This window comes from Galleria mellonella, unplaced genomic scaffold (assembly GCF_026898425.1).
Source record: "Galleria mellonella isolate WM207_F2 unplaced genomic scaffold, CSIRO_AGI_GalMel_v1 utg132, whole genome shotgun sequence".
Lineage (NCBI taxonomy): Eukaryota > Metazoa > Arthropoda > Insecta > Lepidoptera > Pyralidae > Galleria > Galleria mellonella.
In genome coordinates, this window is record NW_026441989.1 from 6031483 (window position 1) to 6053137 (window position 21655).

Sequence of the window (21655 nt, forward strand, 5' to 3'; positions counted from 1 at the left end):
CAATTATAATTAAGAAATTATTTTATCAACCGATTTCAAAAAGAAGGAAGTTCTCATCTCGTTTTCAAAAATTCTTTTTATCTGAAAGGAAGTGTTCCATAGAAGATTGTATCAAAATCAGTTCGGTACTTTAATTTTTAAATTAAAATAACTGGTTCGGCCACAATTGAAGTCTGTTTTTTTTTTTGTGGAATACAATTTAATTATTGTGATCGTTATTATTACGTGTTAAATAAGATATCATCCGAATTGACATTTTCCTAGGTTATTCCTACCTTTTATGCCTTGTATTCGCTAGGCACTTTTATGCCAACAATCACCATTATTGCACAATAAACAAGAATCGTTCGTGACCAGCGTTTCTTTACTGTGCTTACGTTTTTTATGTTTAATCTTATTCCCTCCTAAGGAAGAACAAGGCTGGTATGGCATCTCACCATATTCCCACGCAGTTCCTTATGTGATAGGACTGGTTCGGAGTGCGGGAGGGGTGAGCGGGTGACTGACCCCATGTCTACAGGGTTAAAAATAAACTCCTACAGCGGCGGGCATTCTGCTCGCATGTGTCGAATTCACTAAACAGACATTAACTGTTTCACGGTCACACCCTGACCTGATCATTCTCGAAACATTGAACCAGCCCTAATATTGTTGAATTATCGTGTAAAATCTTTATATCAAATATCTTCAAATTTCAGTAGGTAGGTATATTAAATACAAATATTTTCCAATGTTTACAAATTTACTAAAGTAGATGAAAATATGGAACAAATGTGTTATGCAAGTTAATGTAAGTCACGTCAGAAATCGCATTGATAAATAAAATGTTGAAGTCGTTACATGTAGAAAATGTTTTTTGATACATTATACGAGTATATAGGTATACATTATTTATCTAAAAACAAAAAGTGTGCTTGTACGCGACCTCCAAACGAAGCTTTAAATATAACGTGATCAAGATAAAACCTTTAAAGCTTAAGGTAACAGATTGGATACATTCCTATATAATATTTAAGTAACATCGGGTGTTTTATATTCTGCTATCTATCTATCTAGGCTCTATAAACATACCTAATTACCACAGCATATTCTCAACAATATTGCATCAAAAACGCAAATACTTTTTTATTGATATCTCCGAATCATGTAATGTGATTGTTATTTATTGGTTATTCTCCAGAAAACATAGGTTCCTCATACAAGTAAGCTTCTCGTACATTTTGTAATGTGTATGCCATTAATGATGCACGCTTTTGCAATTGTTCAAATATTTGTGAATCTGTATAATTACAATAGCTATCATTTATTTTTCTGCCGATAATAGTCTTGTCTATGTGTTCGTCTTCTCTTAAATATCATTCTTTTCTGCTTTGCTCAATCTTTTCTCTTTTTAACTTTAATAATATGTTTCTATTAATCTGCCATATTCTTGTTTGATAAATGCATCTTATGTTTAGGGGGAAAATATTTGATTATTATTGTAGAAAATATATTTGTTTTCTTATGATTTTAGTATCTTATATTTTTTATATGCACTTTCAATCGTCTTTGATATAGTCAAGGCTATTTGTGACACAGGCGAGTTGTTTAATATGGGTTTTAAAAACTTATCTGAAGGTTTCTTTATCAACTTTACGTTGATATAACCATTCTCATGGAATGCACGTTATCGGTTGTTTAACTTTATCTTATATTTACATAAATACATCTATTTTGTATATAGAAAGATATATAAATATATATTTTTTTTTTGCTATAAAATGATGCGTGATTATTGAGTTTTGTACGTATAACAATGAATTTCACTACTCTTATTTTATAAATTATTAAACCTGATTTTACTAAATCTTGTCGTTCTTTGAATTGTTTTTGTCTGATTGTTTACTTAAGTGTTTAATTGTAAGTTGAATTTTTTTAAAACATAAGTATTGCTTCAAGTTTCAACTGGCAAAAGCGGTCAGGGCACGTTCTTTTCTCGCATTGTTTACAAAAAGCTAACCGCACTCGGGCAACGATCAATTTTCGTCTTTTATGCAATCGTATTATGTTCGAGTTTTCCCTTCCTTTTATGGTTTGTCTTATTTGGAACGAATGCGACTCCGACCGGCCCTTGCTTTTGTGTGTCTGGTGCCCATAAGTGTGACGAGCTGGATCCTTTTACGTCTATACGTAGATATATCCATAATTAACTCGTACCTGACTTGGAGGAGACTTGTTCACACAAGTTGCTTTTATAACCAATACACTATTTTAAGATAGGATCAAATAATGTTTTAAAATATATATCAAATGTGAAAAATCGTAATTATGACCTTTCAACTATATGTTGTCATAGTCGTAGAATACTGACAGATCTGACGAAGATTACATATAAAGATCCGTCACTATTCTACGACTATGACGATGTTTAGTATTCACCTCTAGTAATTTTTTTCACTGTTTTTCTATACTTAATTATAATTAGGAACCAGTATTTAAGCGATTTATGAGTTTACTATGATAAATTAGGTTCTTGTTAAAATTCTGTACAAATAACTATGTACCTAGGTATCTATATTGTAATAAATGTATACCAAGAATTTAATAATAACCACGTGATAGAGGTAACTGATAAATTGTGTTACCGTACATTTTCGACCCGTGTGTTCGTTTACGACGCGCCTTCCTGCCCCGCCGCACACAGCCGGCAGCCGGTATCGCCAGTAACTTAACCTCAAACTGACGGTCGTGAATGGTGCTTCATATTACAACTGCTTATTTGTCTTGAACTATCATTGGAATCGTATACACCAATAGTGTTCTAATTGTTTATTACCTACTTTTCTTACAATAAAGTCAATATCCGGGGACGTAGTTATACATAAATGCATCGTTCGAAGTAAATGTCGTTTACGCGGTGTGCATGTGTAGTGTTTGATGTTTTATATGCTCAGCAAGTAACCAAAGTTATGTGTCTGAGAAACATGTGAAATGTGTGATCTTAGAATTTAGCTTCGTCTGTTTTTTTTTCTTCTATTGTTGTCGTGTTTGAATGCCAACAGAATGGCAAATCGTGGTTTTAATAGCGGAGTCGTACACACAAAGATAACTAGATGTTCTAGTAATGTAAGCGACGTCGCCAGTGATAAAGCTAAAGTTGGATGGACAAGTCCTCGCGATATCTGGAGGAATTTATCACTACGAAGGAAAGCCGAGGTGATTATATGTGATATTAATAGAAGCGCAATAAATAGATAAGGTTAATGAACGGATGGAGTTATTAGTTGCAGTGGCGGTAGGAAGTTATTGATTTTACGTTTTACATCACTATCGTGAACTGCATTGTGGCCACAATACATAGATTGTCCTCATATAGGTTGCTTGTATACCGTTAACAGAATAATACCTACCTGTTTATACGTAGTATATTTTATTTATCTTATTTAGTGTTACAATTGATATTGCTTTATTATGTATTATTACTTTTAATATTATAAGTTTATCTATTATTTGCCAATATCTGGGGTTAAAAAGCAATATATGATACATTTTTTATAAGTAACACCTATATCAATCTCTAGCCTTGCAACACCGTAGGTATTGCATTCACGCTTACACAACTAAGTAGGTAACTTATTCTACAATCCTAGAATTTCAATAGGCGTGGGAATATCAGAGCATGCATTGTTTTCTTGATTTTTAAACACGTACTGTGATCTACAAGTTTTATATATATAAAATTAAAATAGCTCATAACTACAATTCCTAAAGAAGTAGTATTCACTACAACAGGGATATTGCTTTAGTGAATGTAAGTACTTAACACTCAATGTCAGGGATGTTATCGATGTTTTTTATGTCCGGAGAGATAGTTCAAATTTTAAATATATGTAAAAACTATTTCGTCTACATTTTTCTTAAGAAACTTCAACTCTGTCGAGATAGTAGACTACTAGACCACAATGATCTGTTTATTAAGTATCAGTCATCTGCATATATATATATTCGTTTATTGTTGTTTACATTTTGCAGTATGCAATGTAAACAGACATCTAACAACATTGATGCTTACAATAGGTGCAGCACACACAGATTGTACCTATTGTAAACATGAATGTTACGATACATTATATTCAATGATCAACGTATATATATATCCTAAAACTTCTTTAGCTGGGTATAGTGTCAGTAATTTTGAATACTTATTTAACGGTAGTAATTAGCTTATTTTAACAATCCATTAATGTCCCACTGCTGGGCATTTGTTTTTTTCACTTAAAAGAAGGATATAACCTGTTTTCACGCTGCAGGCAGGCAGCTTCTTATAAGGTTTCATTATAAGAGTAAATAATTATTGTTATAAAATCATTTCGAGTTATCCTTCTTTTGTCTGGTGTATTTATTATTTGTTCCCTTAGTTACCTCTTATGATACTGAAAAGGAAAGGAGTCGTGGCAAGTTGTAGGTATTTTTACTCTGTCACTACGAGTATACAGAAAAAAATTGGTACGTTATATAAAAAGATAAATATTAATATTACCATCTTGAAATATAATGGCCATATCTATGTATCAAATCGAGTGTAATACTCGCACCAAATTATTTTGGTGTATCGACTTGTGTCTAACTTATATAATACAAATGTCACAAGAGTTATATCTCTTTTATTTACAGAAAATATTGTTCTTTTTTTTTTTGTGAGAATAAATGGTTTTTAAAATGTTATTAACTACGAGTACTTAAGGTATTTAAATGTCAGTAGTAGTACAATCTTTTCATTTATGCACGAGTAGCTTCGCAATGTTAATTTGAGCGACAATTAATTTGACCCCAATTAAATAATTCATGGCCAGTGCAGTTAATTGGGATCATCAAATTATTCGTTGATGATTATGTTTATAATCCTTTGAACAATGGAGATACATATATAACCGTATTATAACTCCGAAGATAATTTTGTTTGACCAAATGTTATTTACTATTATGTACATGTAAATATAAGTAAATCGATGTTAACAAGTTACAAAATTATTAATAAGCAAGTCATGCTCATTGAGGTGTTCAAACTAATTTCAATGGCTTCGTTTAGTACAGTATCGTGAATAATGCAACATGCGATTGTGAAATAAGTACAGTGAATGCTCTGTTCCATTTTGATGAAACTCAATTAACAGCTAACTAAGCTGGGCTCATTTGATTACTTGTCAAAGTTTAAAATTCATCACAAAAGTCTTATTAAGTATACGTAGTAGATCTAGCTATACGTAAAGTTTATTATTATTATGATAATAGATTTATAAAATAAATACAACTTCAACTTTATTTTGTATATTTGTTTTTCATATTCATGGTTATTTGTGATCATATAGTTACTGTAAGTTGACATCATACTTTAAAAAATTATTAATTTATCATGGACTGTGTAATTTTGTCTCTGTCTCAGACAGTGAGACAAGCAACACGGATGTTCTACTTGTTTATCAATCTACGCACCTACATACCGAACTGTTTCACATTTTTATCTGCTTGCTGCATTTGTTTTATTTTTACTCAAGACGTATTTAATTTATATCTTTGTTTGGCGTTTATTTACAGTTGTCATTACAAATTAGAGATTTTTTGCGTTATTTTACTGAACATAAACATAAAATTTGTATTGCTATGATGATTACATGTGCTGCAATTTTCAATGGATTTCAAAAAGAAGAACGTTAACAATTCGCTTGTATTATTTTATGTATGTTACCACAAACTTCGTCAGTTCTAAACCAATTTGGATTTTTTTTATCTGAAACGTGAAAAAATTTTGATTGGTTCCATAAAAATTTTATTGAATTCGCTTTTGTAGTTTCATTTTCAAATCTTAAAATGATTTTGCCACAATGAAATTGGTTTTTTTGTGGAACATAATCTGAAATATATGTTCTCTTTCTTTTTATTGAAGACTAAACGTATCAGATAAATACTGCATAGGTATCATCTCAGGTGAATAGACTGGGATGATCTCGTTTCATTTAACTCAACTCCGGTTTTGCCTACGCTTTCAGATTCAATACCGAACACCCACGTAACTTTAACTTCTTAATGCATTCTAAAGAATAAAAAAAAAGTTATGTTCTATTCTATGTTAACTAGCATATTATAACGATAGTGTGAACGCACGTAACAAAATATAACTGCACGATTGTCAATAGAGATCTATCTCATGAATCACTTTTTTTTATTTATTTATTAGTTTAGTTTTTGCGTAAAATCGAAAGTGGATTTCTCGACCATTTGCTTTCAACTTAGTAGCTATATTTCTGATACGTCTATTAAGTATTTCAATATAATAAGTTAGGAATATTATAGTGTTTACTTAACGCACTGGTAATGAATAACCGTTAAATTATATAATAGTTATCTATATAGTAATATAGCATTCTGTTTGAACAATTATTGAGTTTGTGATATTAATTTTAAATACATCATTTAGAGAGACTTAAAGAGAGTGATGATATCGTATATTGTCTTATAATTATGAGAAAACGTGCAGTGTGTAAGCGAATTGTTCAGAGAAAGTAAATGAACTGACGACGTCGACGACCCAAATAAGTGCAACGGCTTGGATAAACTGTGCAATCGTACTGAAGATTTATTGTAGTCTTTTTGCCAATATTAAGATGATTAATACGATTGTGTTTGATATGACCAGCGACACGATTCTTAACCTTAGGGTAAACATTTAAAAAAAATGTGCTTTTATTGAAATTCTAGTACTAATGTTCTTATGTAAATTTAGTGAAATTCTTAATTAATTGCGGCCCGAACAGGATCTGAATTGTGTTCTGTATTAAATCTTTGTAGAAATCTCTAATGATTATAATATATTAATAATAATTTATTATTATTATGATTATAATATAAAAGTATTGCCGTGTGGTTTGGGCATAGAATGAACCGGTCATCCATTCCTTTCCCGTGGGTGTCGTAAGGGGCAACTAAGTAAACTTTATGTTCGTGGGATGGGCAGTAGCACCTTTCTTAAAACATCGCGAAAGTCTAATTGGGGTTTCCAACTCGCTTGCCAAGTGTGGCAAAACTCCATTTATGAGATAGGCCTATGCTCAGTAGTGGACAATTAACGGCTGTTAAATATAAAAAAGTACAAAATTTAGAAGATAACGCTAATATTTAATTTAAATTTTATTGAATGTATTTCAAGATTTTTTATCATTAATTTTTCAATAAATTTTATACAAGTATACAAGTTCATCCTGAGCTTACAGTCGTCTAAATTTTATCGAAATGTGTTATACATATATTAGACTTATCTATTAGACTTGCCATAACATATGTAACACAGAGATTTACTTTCATATGTATACATAGTAAATGCTAATTGATCCCAAGATTTCATCAGCGTAGCTGGGGTCCGGGTTATATTGATTGTCCAGAATAAAAACTAGCCCACGTTCTTCTACTTCGTGCTTAATATTACGTGTATGTCAAATTTTATTGAAAATATCTTATTAATAATAAGATACTTTCATGTTCATTAGTACTATTAATAAAAAAATGTAAGTTAATAATTATGCAATTTAATAGGAGTGGCAAGGATTAGTAGGAAGAAGTACTTATAGCTATACTAGTCAGTCTTTTTTCATAAGTACAATGTATATCTACATTTATGAAGGAGATTGTTTCAGAAATTTAACTTTTAGAAACTTTGTATACAATTTTAGTCCAGTTTAACCTCGCTAAGAACAAGCTTGTGCGTTCACCGCTAAGAAAACCCCATTTGCTGTGGCTCCACAGTTCCAAGGCACGTCTCTTACCATCTCTAAAAGCATTGGGATCCTTGGTGTCGACGTTTCTAGTGATGTACAGTTCCGTGACCACCTCGAAGGTAAGGTGAAGCTGGCATCTAAAAAACTCGGTGTGCTCAATAGAGCGAAGCAATACTTCACGCCGGATCAGCGATTAATGCTGTACAAATCGCAAATCCGGCCCCACATGGAGTATTGCTGTTACTTATGGGCCGGAGCACCTAAATACCAGCTTGAACCTTTCGACTCGTTGCAATGACGAGCTATGAGAATTGTCGATGATCCCAGGCTCACAGGCGGTATCGAACTCTTAAATCTTAGGAGAGATTTTGCCTCACTCTGCGTGTTCTACCGCCTGTACAATGGATTGTGCTCAGAGGAATTGTTCAATATGATGCCCGCAGCCACTTTCTACCATCGTACGGCTCGCCATCGACAGGGAGTTCATCCTCATGTCCTACAGTCTCAATGGTCACGTACTGCGCGGTTTCAGAGGTGTTTCCTCCCACGAACACTCAGGTTGTGGAATGAGCTCCCTGCCGAGGCTTTCCCAAGAGACTACAGCATGGGGTTCTTCAAAAGGCGGGTAAAGAGGTTTCTTCAGAGTCGGCAACGCACGCGTAATACCTCTGGTATTGCAGGTGTTTATAGGCTACGGTAACCACTTACCATCAGGTGGGCCGTATGCTTGTTTGCCATCTCAGTTGTAAAAAAAAATACAAGTATATAAGCTACATGCTAAAATACTTTCTAAACATAATTTATAATAGAAACCAACTTGCGCAGGTGCACTCCTGTAGACATACTATACAGTGACGATTTTGTTTTGGAAACAATATTACAATGGTAAATGTTCTCTACAATAATAATTAATGGTTTAAGTTATGTAATTAAAAAATTACGCCAATTTCAAATATACTATACTGTATTACCTCTGTACTCAGCATTACATTTGCCTCATGTTATATTCCTCTTATCAAACTAAAGCACAGTAAAGAGAGCTGCTTGGCGATAGAGACACCACTGGGACAGATAACCACGCAGACTTCATTTGTATAAAGACTATCACTAGCAAATAAAAGTTTTGTGTGACAGTCAGTCACTATGCACTTTATTTTTGCTAAGGGGTAAGAAAATCAGTGCAGTCCTTGATACAAGGAGCATAAATAATTCCCGTCTTCATAAGGCAACGTCTTGCTCAAAATCTATTAAAATACCAACACATTTCTGTTTCCTTGCATATCTAAACCGCAAAGAGAATTTAGTTTCTCTAGCTTCAGAATTTCTGCTCCACGTTGATGAGTTGTTATATCAGTTATCTACATATGATAGATAATTTGAATTAACAATATAATGTCTGTTTCATCGTAACAGTGGTGCTACTTATGCGTTATAGCATATTCATTATAACTCTATCTGTTTACATACAAAACACTATTATTAATATGGCTCATTATTGAGATAGGAGGACAGTAACAGTGAGTCATTGTCATTTGCAATAAGTCGTCGGTAGCTATGTTGGTAGTATACGTCTCTGAACACTGGCGCCGTCGTTGGCGTTGTATAACTGAGAGTGTTCTAGGTAGTGTGGATACGACAGTGTTATTTTCTTTTTATTCAATGTTTATCGCTTTTGATATAGCTAAGAGCTGTCGACCAGTGACTACTTTTGTCTTTACATTTGAATGTCATTGTCTCAGTATGTAGTACCGTACAATCACATTTTTAATTTGTTTTCTATATTTAAATTCTTCTGTTACACGATGAAAATAAAACTGCTTTATTGATTTTGAATAAAAAGTACTAAATCATAATGCATTTTAAGAGCGGCTAGTTTTATTATTGACGTATGTTGCTTGGACATTTACCCAAATGACAATGGGGCATCGTCACAATCGAAGCCAATCAATCGTATAATGACTACCGCTATTATCTAACGAATGAGTGAGGGCTTGCTACCAGTGTGGGTGTATTACTTGTTGATTTACATTGATTTTTTAAGAATTTATACGGTTTTAGTGCTATTTTCTAATATTACTAAGTACGAGTAGGAAAAATGATTTTTTTATTCCATTTGGAATATAGTTTCGGTTTCTCAATTCAAGACTAGAATGTGTTAACAACTTTACTAATAATCTTATTATAGGTGGGTACTTATTATTTTACTCACTAATTTATTTCTGACTTGTTTAATCCTTGTTAAAGCGGTTCTTATTACTCATAATTTTGTCAACTTTTATAACTATACAGTCATACCTAATGACTATGTGTTATGCAAAAAACAATTTAACGTGAAACTTCATTCCGTTGAGGAAATCGACTGCGTTAGTTGCTCTGACACTTTTGTTTTGTTCCGCTGCCGCTGATTTAATTTATTGCTTTATTAGGTATACTATTATTTTAATTCAATATATGTTATCGATCCACTATAATGTATTTCCTTGTATGTTAGTGTGTTATAAAAATATATTTATACATAAGTGGAGTGCAAAATGTTCAATTCTCTAAAGAGTAGACTTAGTTTGAGGAAGAAAAAACGTAAACTTTGCGACATTGAAAGTAACGTGAGTATTTATTTTAATTTATATTTATGTACTAGAGCAAAACTACTTTGGTTGGCTTTGCCCATGTAGTGTCCATTTTCAATTGTTCTATGGGAATTCCCGAAACATTTTTTTTTGTTTCATGAAGATTTCGTTATTAAACATTGGGAGGATGGTAAGACAAGTAATACTTTTAGATTCTTAATTTTTCACTTCAGTCGTAATTAATTTTGTCGATTGTTTATATTTGTTTAATTGAAAACAAACATATGCCTTTCCGATGTTGTTTTTCATTATTTACGTTACAGTGTCCGTGCTCTGGTAAACACTTGCCGGATGGTAGTGCTCGCTCGCATCCTACAACACGATCAGTGAGCAATTGGGACTTGTCACTCATCGACTTGATTGGTGGAAAAACTATTTATATTGCCTTGGTTGATAGTTCCAATCGATAAATAATGAGCAAGATATTTTGTAGTTTTGACCATCTTGAATGGTTAGATTACTGAAGTACTATATTTTTAATATGTTGCCTTATGAAATGCCGAAATGTATATGTGTGATGCTCCGTATATCGATGTTACAACTGTTGCGTTAATGCGGTTGCCACATGAATGAAACTTTTCTTAACTCTCCAACTTGGCTGGTTCTTAAAAAAGAAATGGTGTATAATTTATGTCAATTTTATGTAAATAAATCCGATAACCATGCCTATATTTAACTTGTGAGGTGGATCCGTGTAGTAAGTACTAATTAGTAGTCTTTGATTGTTGACGTATTACTTCGTGTAATTTTCTGTTTGACGGAGTGATTGTAGGTATATATTATTATTCATTTAATTATAATGATTACGTAGCATCTAGATGTTTTCTGACATTTATTAATAATAAAATTTTGTTTGAGAATTATAATTGAATAACATTTGAGAATCTTTGGTTATTCTGTTAAACAGAATAAGCATATTTTCAAATTATTTCCCATATGGATGCGAGAAAGTACATTTTTATTTTATTATATGCTATTTAGAAATTGCAATAAAAACGAATCCATTGTTGGTTAGGAGAAGATATTATTAGATGGAACAGTCGCCGCAAGCGCATAAGGTCGTTACACTTAATAAATCTGCGTGCGCATACTAACTATATGACTCCGGTGCTATTATTATAATTATGATGTTTTTGATTGTCTCTTTGATAGACCTAATTTATTATTATTAGTTATTGTTTGTAAGTAAATGAGAAATATTAAATACCTACAAAGATAATAAATAATCATGCAGACGCAAATGGAGTCCGCGTTAGGTTTTGATGTCACATACCAAATATCCGTCGTTGGCAGTCTATATATATATATTCTATATATATCCTATGATTTTATATTTCATATTATCTCTATTTATATATTTAATTAAAATCTACTTAGTATTTTAACTCATATAAACGAAGTTACAGTAGTAACGGGGTTTAAAAAACAAATACTGGATATAAGAAATATAATTATAGATTTTTACATTTTCGATTCATATAGTATGTTGATATGTGTGATCGTGTTGTCATAATGATATGTATGCTCAATGAATATTCTATCAAATCGTCGTCAAATTTCATATCAATTGTCTTTATAGGCTGTTTGACATTTGAATAGACTGGAGAAATCTGAGCAGGAAATATTCATCATAGCAATCGTCGATGCACGTACATATCTTCTATCTATTATTCACTTGAAATATAGGGCGGGTTTGTATTAATGGTGCGTAATCTTGCCCATTGATTGGCACGCTTCATTGATGTGAATAGTTATTGGATATATCGTTGAGTAGATATAAGTTCTATGATATTTACATGTTGTTACTGCAAAGCAATGTTGGCCAAGTTCCGCGTGATTCACCGCTTTCATTCTTCGCAACTTCTCATCTACCTACCTGTTTAAGTAATTACTCACATGATGCGTATCGTATCATGTCGATAATTCGATATCTTACAATGTAGAAGCTGTCGATATGGACAGTGTTTACCTTGTAACGATTTGTATTTACCTCTTTGAACATTTTTTTAAGCGAAAAAAAAAATAGAATCATGAAAAAAAATAATCTAAAAAATGTACCTGCTTGTATATTTTATGTTTAATTAAGTATGAATAATTTTATTATTCATATTTTGATGCTGTTATGCGTTTCTTAAATATCATAATAGCTATATGTAATAATAGTTTATACTTAATTCATGAAGTATGTCAACAAAATATAATTTAAATTATTTTCTTTATTAGAAAACGTTATATACATATGTTGTTTTATCTAATTTGTTAGATACAACGAATAATAATACAGTATTACTTAGAAACTCGAGAAACGTTACCTTGGTATAAGTAGGTGAGTCATCTGCACTCAAAGCCGGCTAGACCGATTCATAATACACATCACGTTATATTACAGTTCTCAGAGCCTCGAAGGCTTAGCTCAAAGGCAATTTAAAGTCTTAGGCATTTAAGTTGTTTACTTAGTGACGAGTGTCATAGTTGCGACCATTATTAGTAAACTTGTTATTAATTTATTTATAGATTTTATTCATTTATTTTATTTATAGAGAGTAACCAAGGTCTATGTGAAGAGAAGTGGTTACAGTCCATGAACACTTAATACCCAGGGGATGTTGACGATATTTTAAAAATGTTTAGACTCATTTTATATTTATTTTTTTAGTTTACGTTATTTGTTCTTAATTGCTCAGCACAACTATTTATAATGAAATCAGTATTATCTTCCTGCCTAAAAAAGTAACAAAGTAATTAATCATAATGGTGTTGCTCTATATTGGGGCCCGTAAACATTATTAGGTGTTGTGGTTATGATGACATTAATCGTAATTTTGTGATGTACTCTTATGTACTTAGTGCTAATATGGTTTCATGTTACCAATATTGTTAAAACAATTACGAATCGAAATGTTCGTTCCATTTGTAATACAATAAAGTTTCACAGAAATGTCAACCGATACGACTTATTTGAACCAATGTGTGACATATTTAAATTGTTACTCATTGTTTCCAGTTACAAAGTAAACGAGAGCTGTTCTTCAAGTCGGATTCGGTGAGCGGTGGCGTAAGCGCGACGGGCCCGCCCAGCGGCGCACCGCCAGCGCCTCCTATCGCGCCCACCGCACTCAAGGATGCCCTGGCGAAACGCTCCGCTACACTCCCGGACTCGTATGACAGTAATCATCACGAAGCTAACGGCACAGCGCTCCCCACCAAACTCAGCAACAGCGTGTCAGTTGATACACCGAAACTTTCAAATTCTGCACCCCCGTCGACTCCAGCTCCACCGGTGCCAACCACGGCGCCACCCTCAGGACCTGTTCCACTTAGGAGTACTGAAAACATTATGAAGGTACTTATTGGTCTAGCAAATGGTATATTTAAAAATTTATTTTAGTTATTGATTGGTTCGTACAATATTAAATTCATCGATCACCAATAATTAGACTCACATAATGTATGACTATAAACAAAGTCCTAAAGTTGATTAGAATGTGACAAAAATAAATATATTTCGATAGCAACGCGCAAGGGATTAGCATTTGGGTGTAGTTTTAATGAAGCTTTTATTTAAACGCTGATGCCAATTTATCAATTTTTGTATTAAGGCACAATCAAAATTCATAACCGGTTAAGACTTGCCGAATTTTTAACTGCAAGTTATGTATATATTGCGAAAGTAAAACATATAACAGTAGTCAGTTTACTTTTTAATGATCGTGAAATGACATTTTCGAATCTGAAATGAGGATATCTGCAAAAGAATCAAAGTCATGAATGAATGATTAGCAAATTGAAGTGGTAATGGGCTGGTCACATAGCTCAAAGAACCGACAACCGATTGTGAAGACTTTGTACGGGCAAATGCAATGTAAGACAATCCCCCACTAGATGGGTGACCTCAAATGTATTGCTGGAGTCTGTGGATGCATATGGCTCAGAACCGTTTCTTGTAGCAATTTATGGGGGAGGCCTATGTTTAGCAGTGGTCAGATAATGGCTAAGATGATGATGATAATACTTAATTTCTTAACACGTTTTTTAAATATATTGCACGTATTTGTATATAATATTTAAATTATACCGTAATATTTTAAAAAATACTATATGCTTAAATTATCCAATATAATTGAATGGAATGCCTCACCGGATACTTTCAACAACAATAAAGAGATTTCTCTCATGACACAAATGACTCCGAACAATGACTTAGTGCAAACAAAGCAGCAATTTTATTTTAGGTTAATTAAATATTTAGAACTGTTGCATACTTTTGCTGAGAATTTATTTTTATAATTATAGAAACCAGAGCACCCACCAGTTGCGCCAAAACCAGATTTACCTAAGTTAGAAAAGCCAAAAACCAAAGAATTAGACGGATACGTTGGATTTGCAAATCTCCCAAACCAGGTGTACAGGAAAGCAGTAAAAAAAGGATTTGAATTTACATTAATGGTAGTAGGTAAGTTCAATATAATTTTTTTTTATTTATTTAATTATTAGCTGTTTACTGCGATTTTGCCCCCTTGAATTATTATTTAAAATATCCTATGTGTTAATTTTGGATATAACCTACCCATGTATCAAATTTCTTTACACATTCATATTTATATATACCTTAGTAGAATTTTAAACCATTAAAATTAATGTGTTATTTCTTGGTTATACAAACTAAATCACTATTATGCCTGCATAATATTATGAATTTATGATGTACTAGGTGTAATAATTATATTAATCTATATCTTATATGTCAGATTAACAAATCTAGGATATGGTTTAACCTTGTTTCAAATTTCATTAAGATCCGTTCAGCTGTTTAAGCAACAAACATCCATACAGCTATATAAACATTTACTTTTTCATAAAAGTAAATATTTTATAGATCCTACTCATGTAGGATCTATAAAACATCATAGTAATAGTTAAGATAGAGTAATTATTTTTATAAACTAATAGAAAAAATACTTCATAGTATTAGAAAAATAATAGCTTTTGTAACTTGTAAATTTATTACATAACTCGCTTTTGATTGTTGAAAAAAAAAATAGGTGGCCAACTTAAATGTCTTTTAAATTCCTGGTATTAACAAAATGACAGCGATGTGGAGCGAGGATTAGTTCTTTTATAGATAGGTACAGATTTATTTCTATTGAGTGTCATATTTATGTAATTAACTTGCAATGCATTTGCCATACTGCAATGCGGAATGACCATCTGCTTTGAATAATAATTATGATAATATGAAGAGTACCTACTGACTTACGCAGGTACGCTATTATTATACAACTACTCATACACATAATAAACATCCCTGGTTTAGGAGTTATTATGTAGGGATATAACCATATCCATAGATGACTAAAGTTTCAATCCTCAGTAGTAGAGTTTCAAAGATCAGAATTAATCTATTTCATATAAAACTCATTACTGACTGACAAACAACGCATGGTTTAAATTGAATTGTTAATATAAAAATTTACACAAGAATTCTCCCATGTGTGTCTAAGATTTCTCAAAAGTTTGAATAAAACGAATTATGAGTTAAGGAGTAAATAAGTTAATATAAATGTTACAAATATTATTACAGGTGAAACAGGGCTCGGCAAGTCGACGTTAATAAACTCTTTGTTCCTAACGGACGTGTATGACAAAGATAAGCACCCAGGACCATCGCTGCGGGTGAAGAAAACGGTAGGCGTGGAAACCAGCGTTGTTTTGCTCAAGGAGAACGGTGTCAACCTCACGTTAACCATCGTCGACACGCCCGGATTTGGTGATGCCGTTGATAATAGTAATTGGTATGTTTACTTTTCAAACTCTTTCAAGCGATACAATTTAGTTCTCGCTCTGTCGAGTTGAGTAAAGTAGGGTGATACAATTTTGACAGTTTAATTGTCAAGTTTATTCATAATATCACTGTTTTAAAACCTTTTCTATAATACTGTGGAGATTTTTATAATGGAATGTTAAATATAATTAACTGTTTCAGCTGGCAGCCCATCATAGATTTTGTGGAGTCTAAATACGAAGAGTTCCTGAATGCGGAGTCCCGCGTGACTCGTAAGGCGGCGCCGCCCGACACCCGTGTCCACTGCTGCCTATACTTCATCGCACCCAGCGGACACGGACTGAAGCCGCTTGATGTGGAATTTATGCAACGGCTCGGCGATAAAGTCAACATCATTCCCGTCATAGCGAAAGCTGACACCATGACACCTGAAGAATGCAAGGACTTCAAAGAACAGGTAGTTATGTCAAATTTTTTTTTCATTTTTTTTTAATTATAGTTAATATAAAATCCCTTAAATACTAATACTAATTATAAGTAATCCCCCAACGCACCACACCGAGGCAGCGTACCCAAGATACTGGCAGCATTACCTCTTTGGATTGCCAAACTTATCTTTTGTCAAATTGTATTTTTTATATTCGTGTCTGTCCTTATTAATAGTGTTAGTGAGTTTGTTATTTATTACCATTTGGCGCCATAATGGTTCATGCAATTGCTATACTTCTATAATAACTATACTTATATTATTTATAATATAATAATTGGCATACACATAGTATGCAGGATGAAAGGCGTAGGCTAATTTCTATATGGGCCATGTGGACGAAGTCACGGTTAGAAATAAGTAATACATAATGCAGAGTGAAAAGAACAAGTGAGCGCTTTTCACAGAGTTAAAACTTAGGTGAGTTAAGTTCTAATTTGAAATGACTGTAGCGGTCTATGAAGGACGTATATTTACAGCAGTAGACAATAAGCGCTTGAAAATCATTTCAGTTATCAAATTAATTTATTAATACGTGAGGCGCATTAAACTAAATTAATTTTTAATTGAAAATATAGGAAATATCCATATTTATATACTAATATTTTTATAAATATGAATAGGTATGTGTTAATGATTTTAATGCTTACTGCATTTCCACGATTACCTATTAACCAATGCTATGATGAGTTTAAATATCCGGGATCCTAATGCATGCAATTGTGTCAAAATAAACTATACATTTAGATGTAGGTATTACTATTTTTCTGATCTTTTAACCCTTCTTTGTCTGATTTGATCTTTTTTTATTGGTGAAATAAACGAAGGTGATATTCAAAATTAAAGGAAAAATGGTTAAACAATAAATTTGACAGCTATGTTCTTTTTTTCTGCATTGGACATTAAAAAGTATCCAGACACGATCAACTTAAAGTGAACTTGTTCTTTTATATAATTTTTGGGCATTCAATGTTATGATGGAAATTTCCACCATTATGCAAAGGGTTAATAATTTATTGAATAATTCATAATATTATTTTGTAGAATTAAAAACCAATTAACAATGACAATCATGAGGTTTTACATTTTAATATGCATGTTTATTCTAACATTTTAGATAATGAAAGAAATCGCGCAACACAAGATCAAGATCTACGATTTCCCTGAGAGCAGCGGTGAGGAGGGCGAGGCGGCGGACGCGACGCGGGCTATTCGATCGCGCGTTCCCTTCGCCGTCGTTGGCGCTAACACCGTCATAGAGCAAGACGGACGCCGCATTCGCGGCAGGAAATACCCTTGGGGCATCGCGGAGGGTACGTTTTAACTTTTTGTTAGCATATGAATACATATTGTAAGGTGTAAAATAAACGAGCCAGCCTATTTTGTTTTTAAGAATTAATACCCAAGTATTTCGTAAGTATGTATGAAATTATATTCACCGTGGAAAGAAAACAACTCGAATATAGTTAGTTATTTATACATACCTACGTGTGTGGAAAAAAGTCGCTTGGAAATAATTGTCTGGGAAATATACTGCACAATTTTTTTAAAAACTTAATTCATATTGGTAGAAAATTTTCCGCGCAAACACAAAAGTCCACGCGGAACCAATCTGCTAGTTCAATATACACTAAATCTATTTTATATATAATATAATATCATTAACATTTTAAGTAAAATAAATTATTTTTACTTGTCACAAATTTCTGTTATAAACATTCACTAATGCTAAAAGGAACATTACATATTTCTTTTGCGCATACAAATAATAATTATATTTTTGAACTAACCACTAGTATTAAAAATTTTAGGCAATATCGTGAATGTCTTGAATTTTTTTTTAATATAATTTAAATATATTTTAATTATATAAAAACCTCTATTTTTTAATAGTTAATATTTTTAATCTAATCAGTTTTTTTAATTGATCTAAAAATAAGAATATTGTAGATTTGATAGCCTAAAATATATATTTTTTAGTTAAAAATATTTACTCATAATAATAACCATAGTAATTTCAATGAAATTAATTTACAGTGGAAAATCTAGAGCACTGTGATTTCTTGGCTCTGCGCAATATGGTGATTCGGACTCACCTTCAGGACCTTAAAGACGTCACGAGCTCGGTACACTACGAGAACTATCGCTGCCGTAAGCTCGCCGGCCTCTCTCACGATGGCAAGCCGCATAGGATTAACTCTAACAAGTATGTAACACATCTTAATACATTTATTTTAATTTATGTGTACAGGTGAAAGGCTGATCAACTTTGTGGTCCAAATTTCATGAATAGGAATATACTTCAAATAATTTAAGATTATTAGGATTAATTTAGGTAAACTGTATTCTTGAAAATTGATTCAATGACTTTATTATTGGTGCTGGAAGTGGGGTGCTCGGCGCATCTTCTGGTAATCGTAGGATTACGGTGGCATTAGATAAATGATCTAGCTTGAATTAAAATTGTAATGAAAATAAAAATGTCGGCTTATACTCTCTATACTGTGAAAGCGTATTTTAAATAAATTATTACTGAAAATTTCCGCGGGAAGTGGAAGTAACAAATTCCGCTACTAAAATTTTATAATGCGTACAACTAAATATGTATTTGTGACTATTGAAACATCTCCCTTATCGCGTAATTAAGGTTTGTGTAGGTTATCGACCCAAATTTAGTGTAATATTACTTTAATGGTACTTTACAGATGTAAAAAATATTACATATTTTTGTCTGATAACTTAATTTTTTTTTATAAGAAATTACATGGAACTATAATCTTGAAATAAATATTTAAAGATCATATATAGGTAGGATGTCTTAGACTAAAGATATTAAACAGCGACCCAGTTTATTTAGCCTCGAATTAGTTACATTTAATGGGACCTTAATTGTCGTCATTAAGCAAATAACTTTCCTAGTTCGCCGTGTATAATGACTTTAATGGTGTTAATATGAGTTGATAATTAACAGATCACATTTTTCTACAGTTTTAACATGAAAATGCAAACAATCTAATTGATAACCTTCTCCTTTTTTAAGACAGTATAAAAGTTGGTTAGCCTTTTGATACTACCAATTAATATCTCTGCTCTTTTATATACTACTTACTTATACTAGCGTATTTATATATTTTATGTTTAATTTCATTAATCTTGAAAATTTCGTCTACTGTTTATTATGTCAGATCTTTTCTCTAACTGAATCTGAAATAGGCATGGTTAGTAATAACAACCAAAATAGACAGGGTTGGTATAATTGATATTTACAAATTAACTTTTTATTTATTAAACTGCCGTCACCACATTTAAGGTGACCAGACTTACAAACTTGCTAATCTATTACTGATATTGAAATAACCTGTATCTAACATATTATATGCCTTAGTGTACATTGCTGCATGTCTGGTCACCTTCTACTGTCGATATTTTCATGTACTGTTGCAGTTGCTACAGAGTATTTGTTTTGTTTTATTATTTTAGATAAATTATTATATCGAATAGTTGCATAAAACATTCTTTAATTACTTGAATGTTCTGTGCTTGGGCATGCAGAAATGGAATACTCTTTGTTAACGTTGTCACCTAATTTCTCATGGATCATTTTTAAAACTACATTAATATCAAACATCGCTTTGTATTCGTTGATATGAGTACTTCTATAGTAAACTGTTTTAAGTGGTCATTTAAAAATATCCATGACAAATATCATTTATCATAATGATTTGCTTTTACAGTGGCATTATTAACGGTTTCTCAGACATCTTTCACATGTTTTATAAACGATTACATACTACAGTGTGCGTGTGTCACACATCGTCGCACAATTGGATGTGTTCACTGGCTTGAATTTAAAATAGTTTTTTTTAATGAGACTGTTGTTGTAAACAACTGCACGAAGTATACATTTGACTTTTATTTTGATATAATGATTGGAAAGTACTAACAATAGGATTTTTATTTATGTTATAACCAAATTAAGGGTTTTTTTTTAGATATGCGAGCATAATACCTTAATACATACCTATTTACAGCAAGCAGTTAACTTCCATGCTGTATTTTTGTTGGAAAGTTGGATACAACATAAAATTTTATGAGTACTGCGATTTAATTTTCAAATGTGGTACTCTATGTAGTTTGCTGATTCATAGATTTGGTGAACATTTACCATCAGGTGGGAGCATAGGTCTGCTTGTTTCTCATATAAAAAAAAAATCATGATGGTTCTGTATATAAAATATGTTAGTTTATTGCAAATTTTTTACTATTAATGGATTTTCATTGTATATTATTGAATTTATAATTGAATAATATATTGTAATTAAACTACATTAAGCGTATTTGGTAGCCAATATTAATTTAATCCATAACTAATAACTAGACTGGTATATTTTAACCCTATTATATGCATATTTATTATTTTTATTATAGATTATTTTGTTTTACTTTAATAGCATCAAATAAAATTAATTGTATTAGTAAATCTATTTATCTGATCTGAAAATTCACGTTTATATAAGTTAATCATGCCACTGTCGAGTAATGGGCGAGCACAGCCGCGCGTTGTACGTTAACTCTGGTTGTGTTCGTGTTCAGTTTGTGCCCGCAAGGACTGATGAACAGTTTCATGACCGTGTGGTAAGTTCTGTCGCGTACATATTTACTGTTACACTACATAGTGCCATCCTACACTGTTCATTGTGTATATATAGCACAAGATCTGCTTCTTGTAACGTCCACTTTTGTAAAAAGCTGTTCGTCTTTGGTTACTGCTTATTGATAAATAAAAAGTATTATTAATATTGCCGAGTCGAGAGTCCATTGATCACCTAATGATTATCTAGGAAATTCAACAAACATGTATAGATATTGACTGAAGTAAAAACAATTTAAAAAAAATTTTTGGGCTCTATATAAATATAGGAAGAGCCTTTATACGAAAACCTAATAATTATTATTTTTATATTTTAATAACTTTATGTGTTTGTGTTACATAAATAATAATACATTTAAT

General features: G+C 32.0%; 1 protein-coding gene across 6 annotated transcripts in view; it reads left to right on the forward strand.

Annotated features, from left to right (window-relative positions):
• LOC113518577 (septin-7) overlaps positions 1–21655 on the forward strand; it is a 40753-nt gene that overhangs the window by 11522 nt on the left and 7576 nt on the right. For 4 of the 6 annotated variants that reach the window (XM_052902890.1, XM_052902874.1, XM_052902879.1 and 1 more), the window contains exons 2-7: positions 13380–13718; positions 14669–14828; positions 15957–16167; positions 16359–16614; positions 17762–17957; positions 18682–18850. In XM_052902890.1, coding sequence (XP_052758850.1) covers positions 13380–13718; positions 14669–14828; positions 15957–16167; positions 16359–16614; positions 17762–17957; positions 18682–18850 — 1331 coding nt within the window. Of the gene's footprint in view, positions 1–2678; positions 3196–10244; positions 10352–13379; positions 13719–14668; positions 14829–15956; positions 16168–16358; positions 16615–17761; positions 17958–18681; positions 18851–21655 lie in introns of those variants that run through there. The other 2 variants (XM_052902887.1, XM_052902893.1) reach the window with 2 other exon arrangements.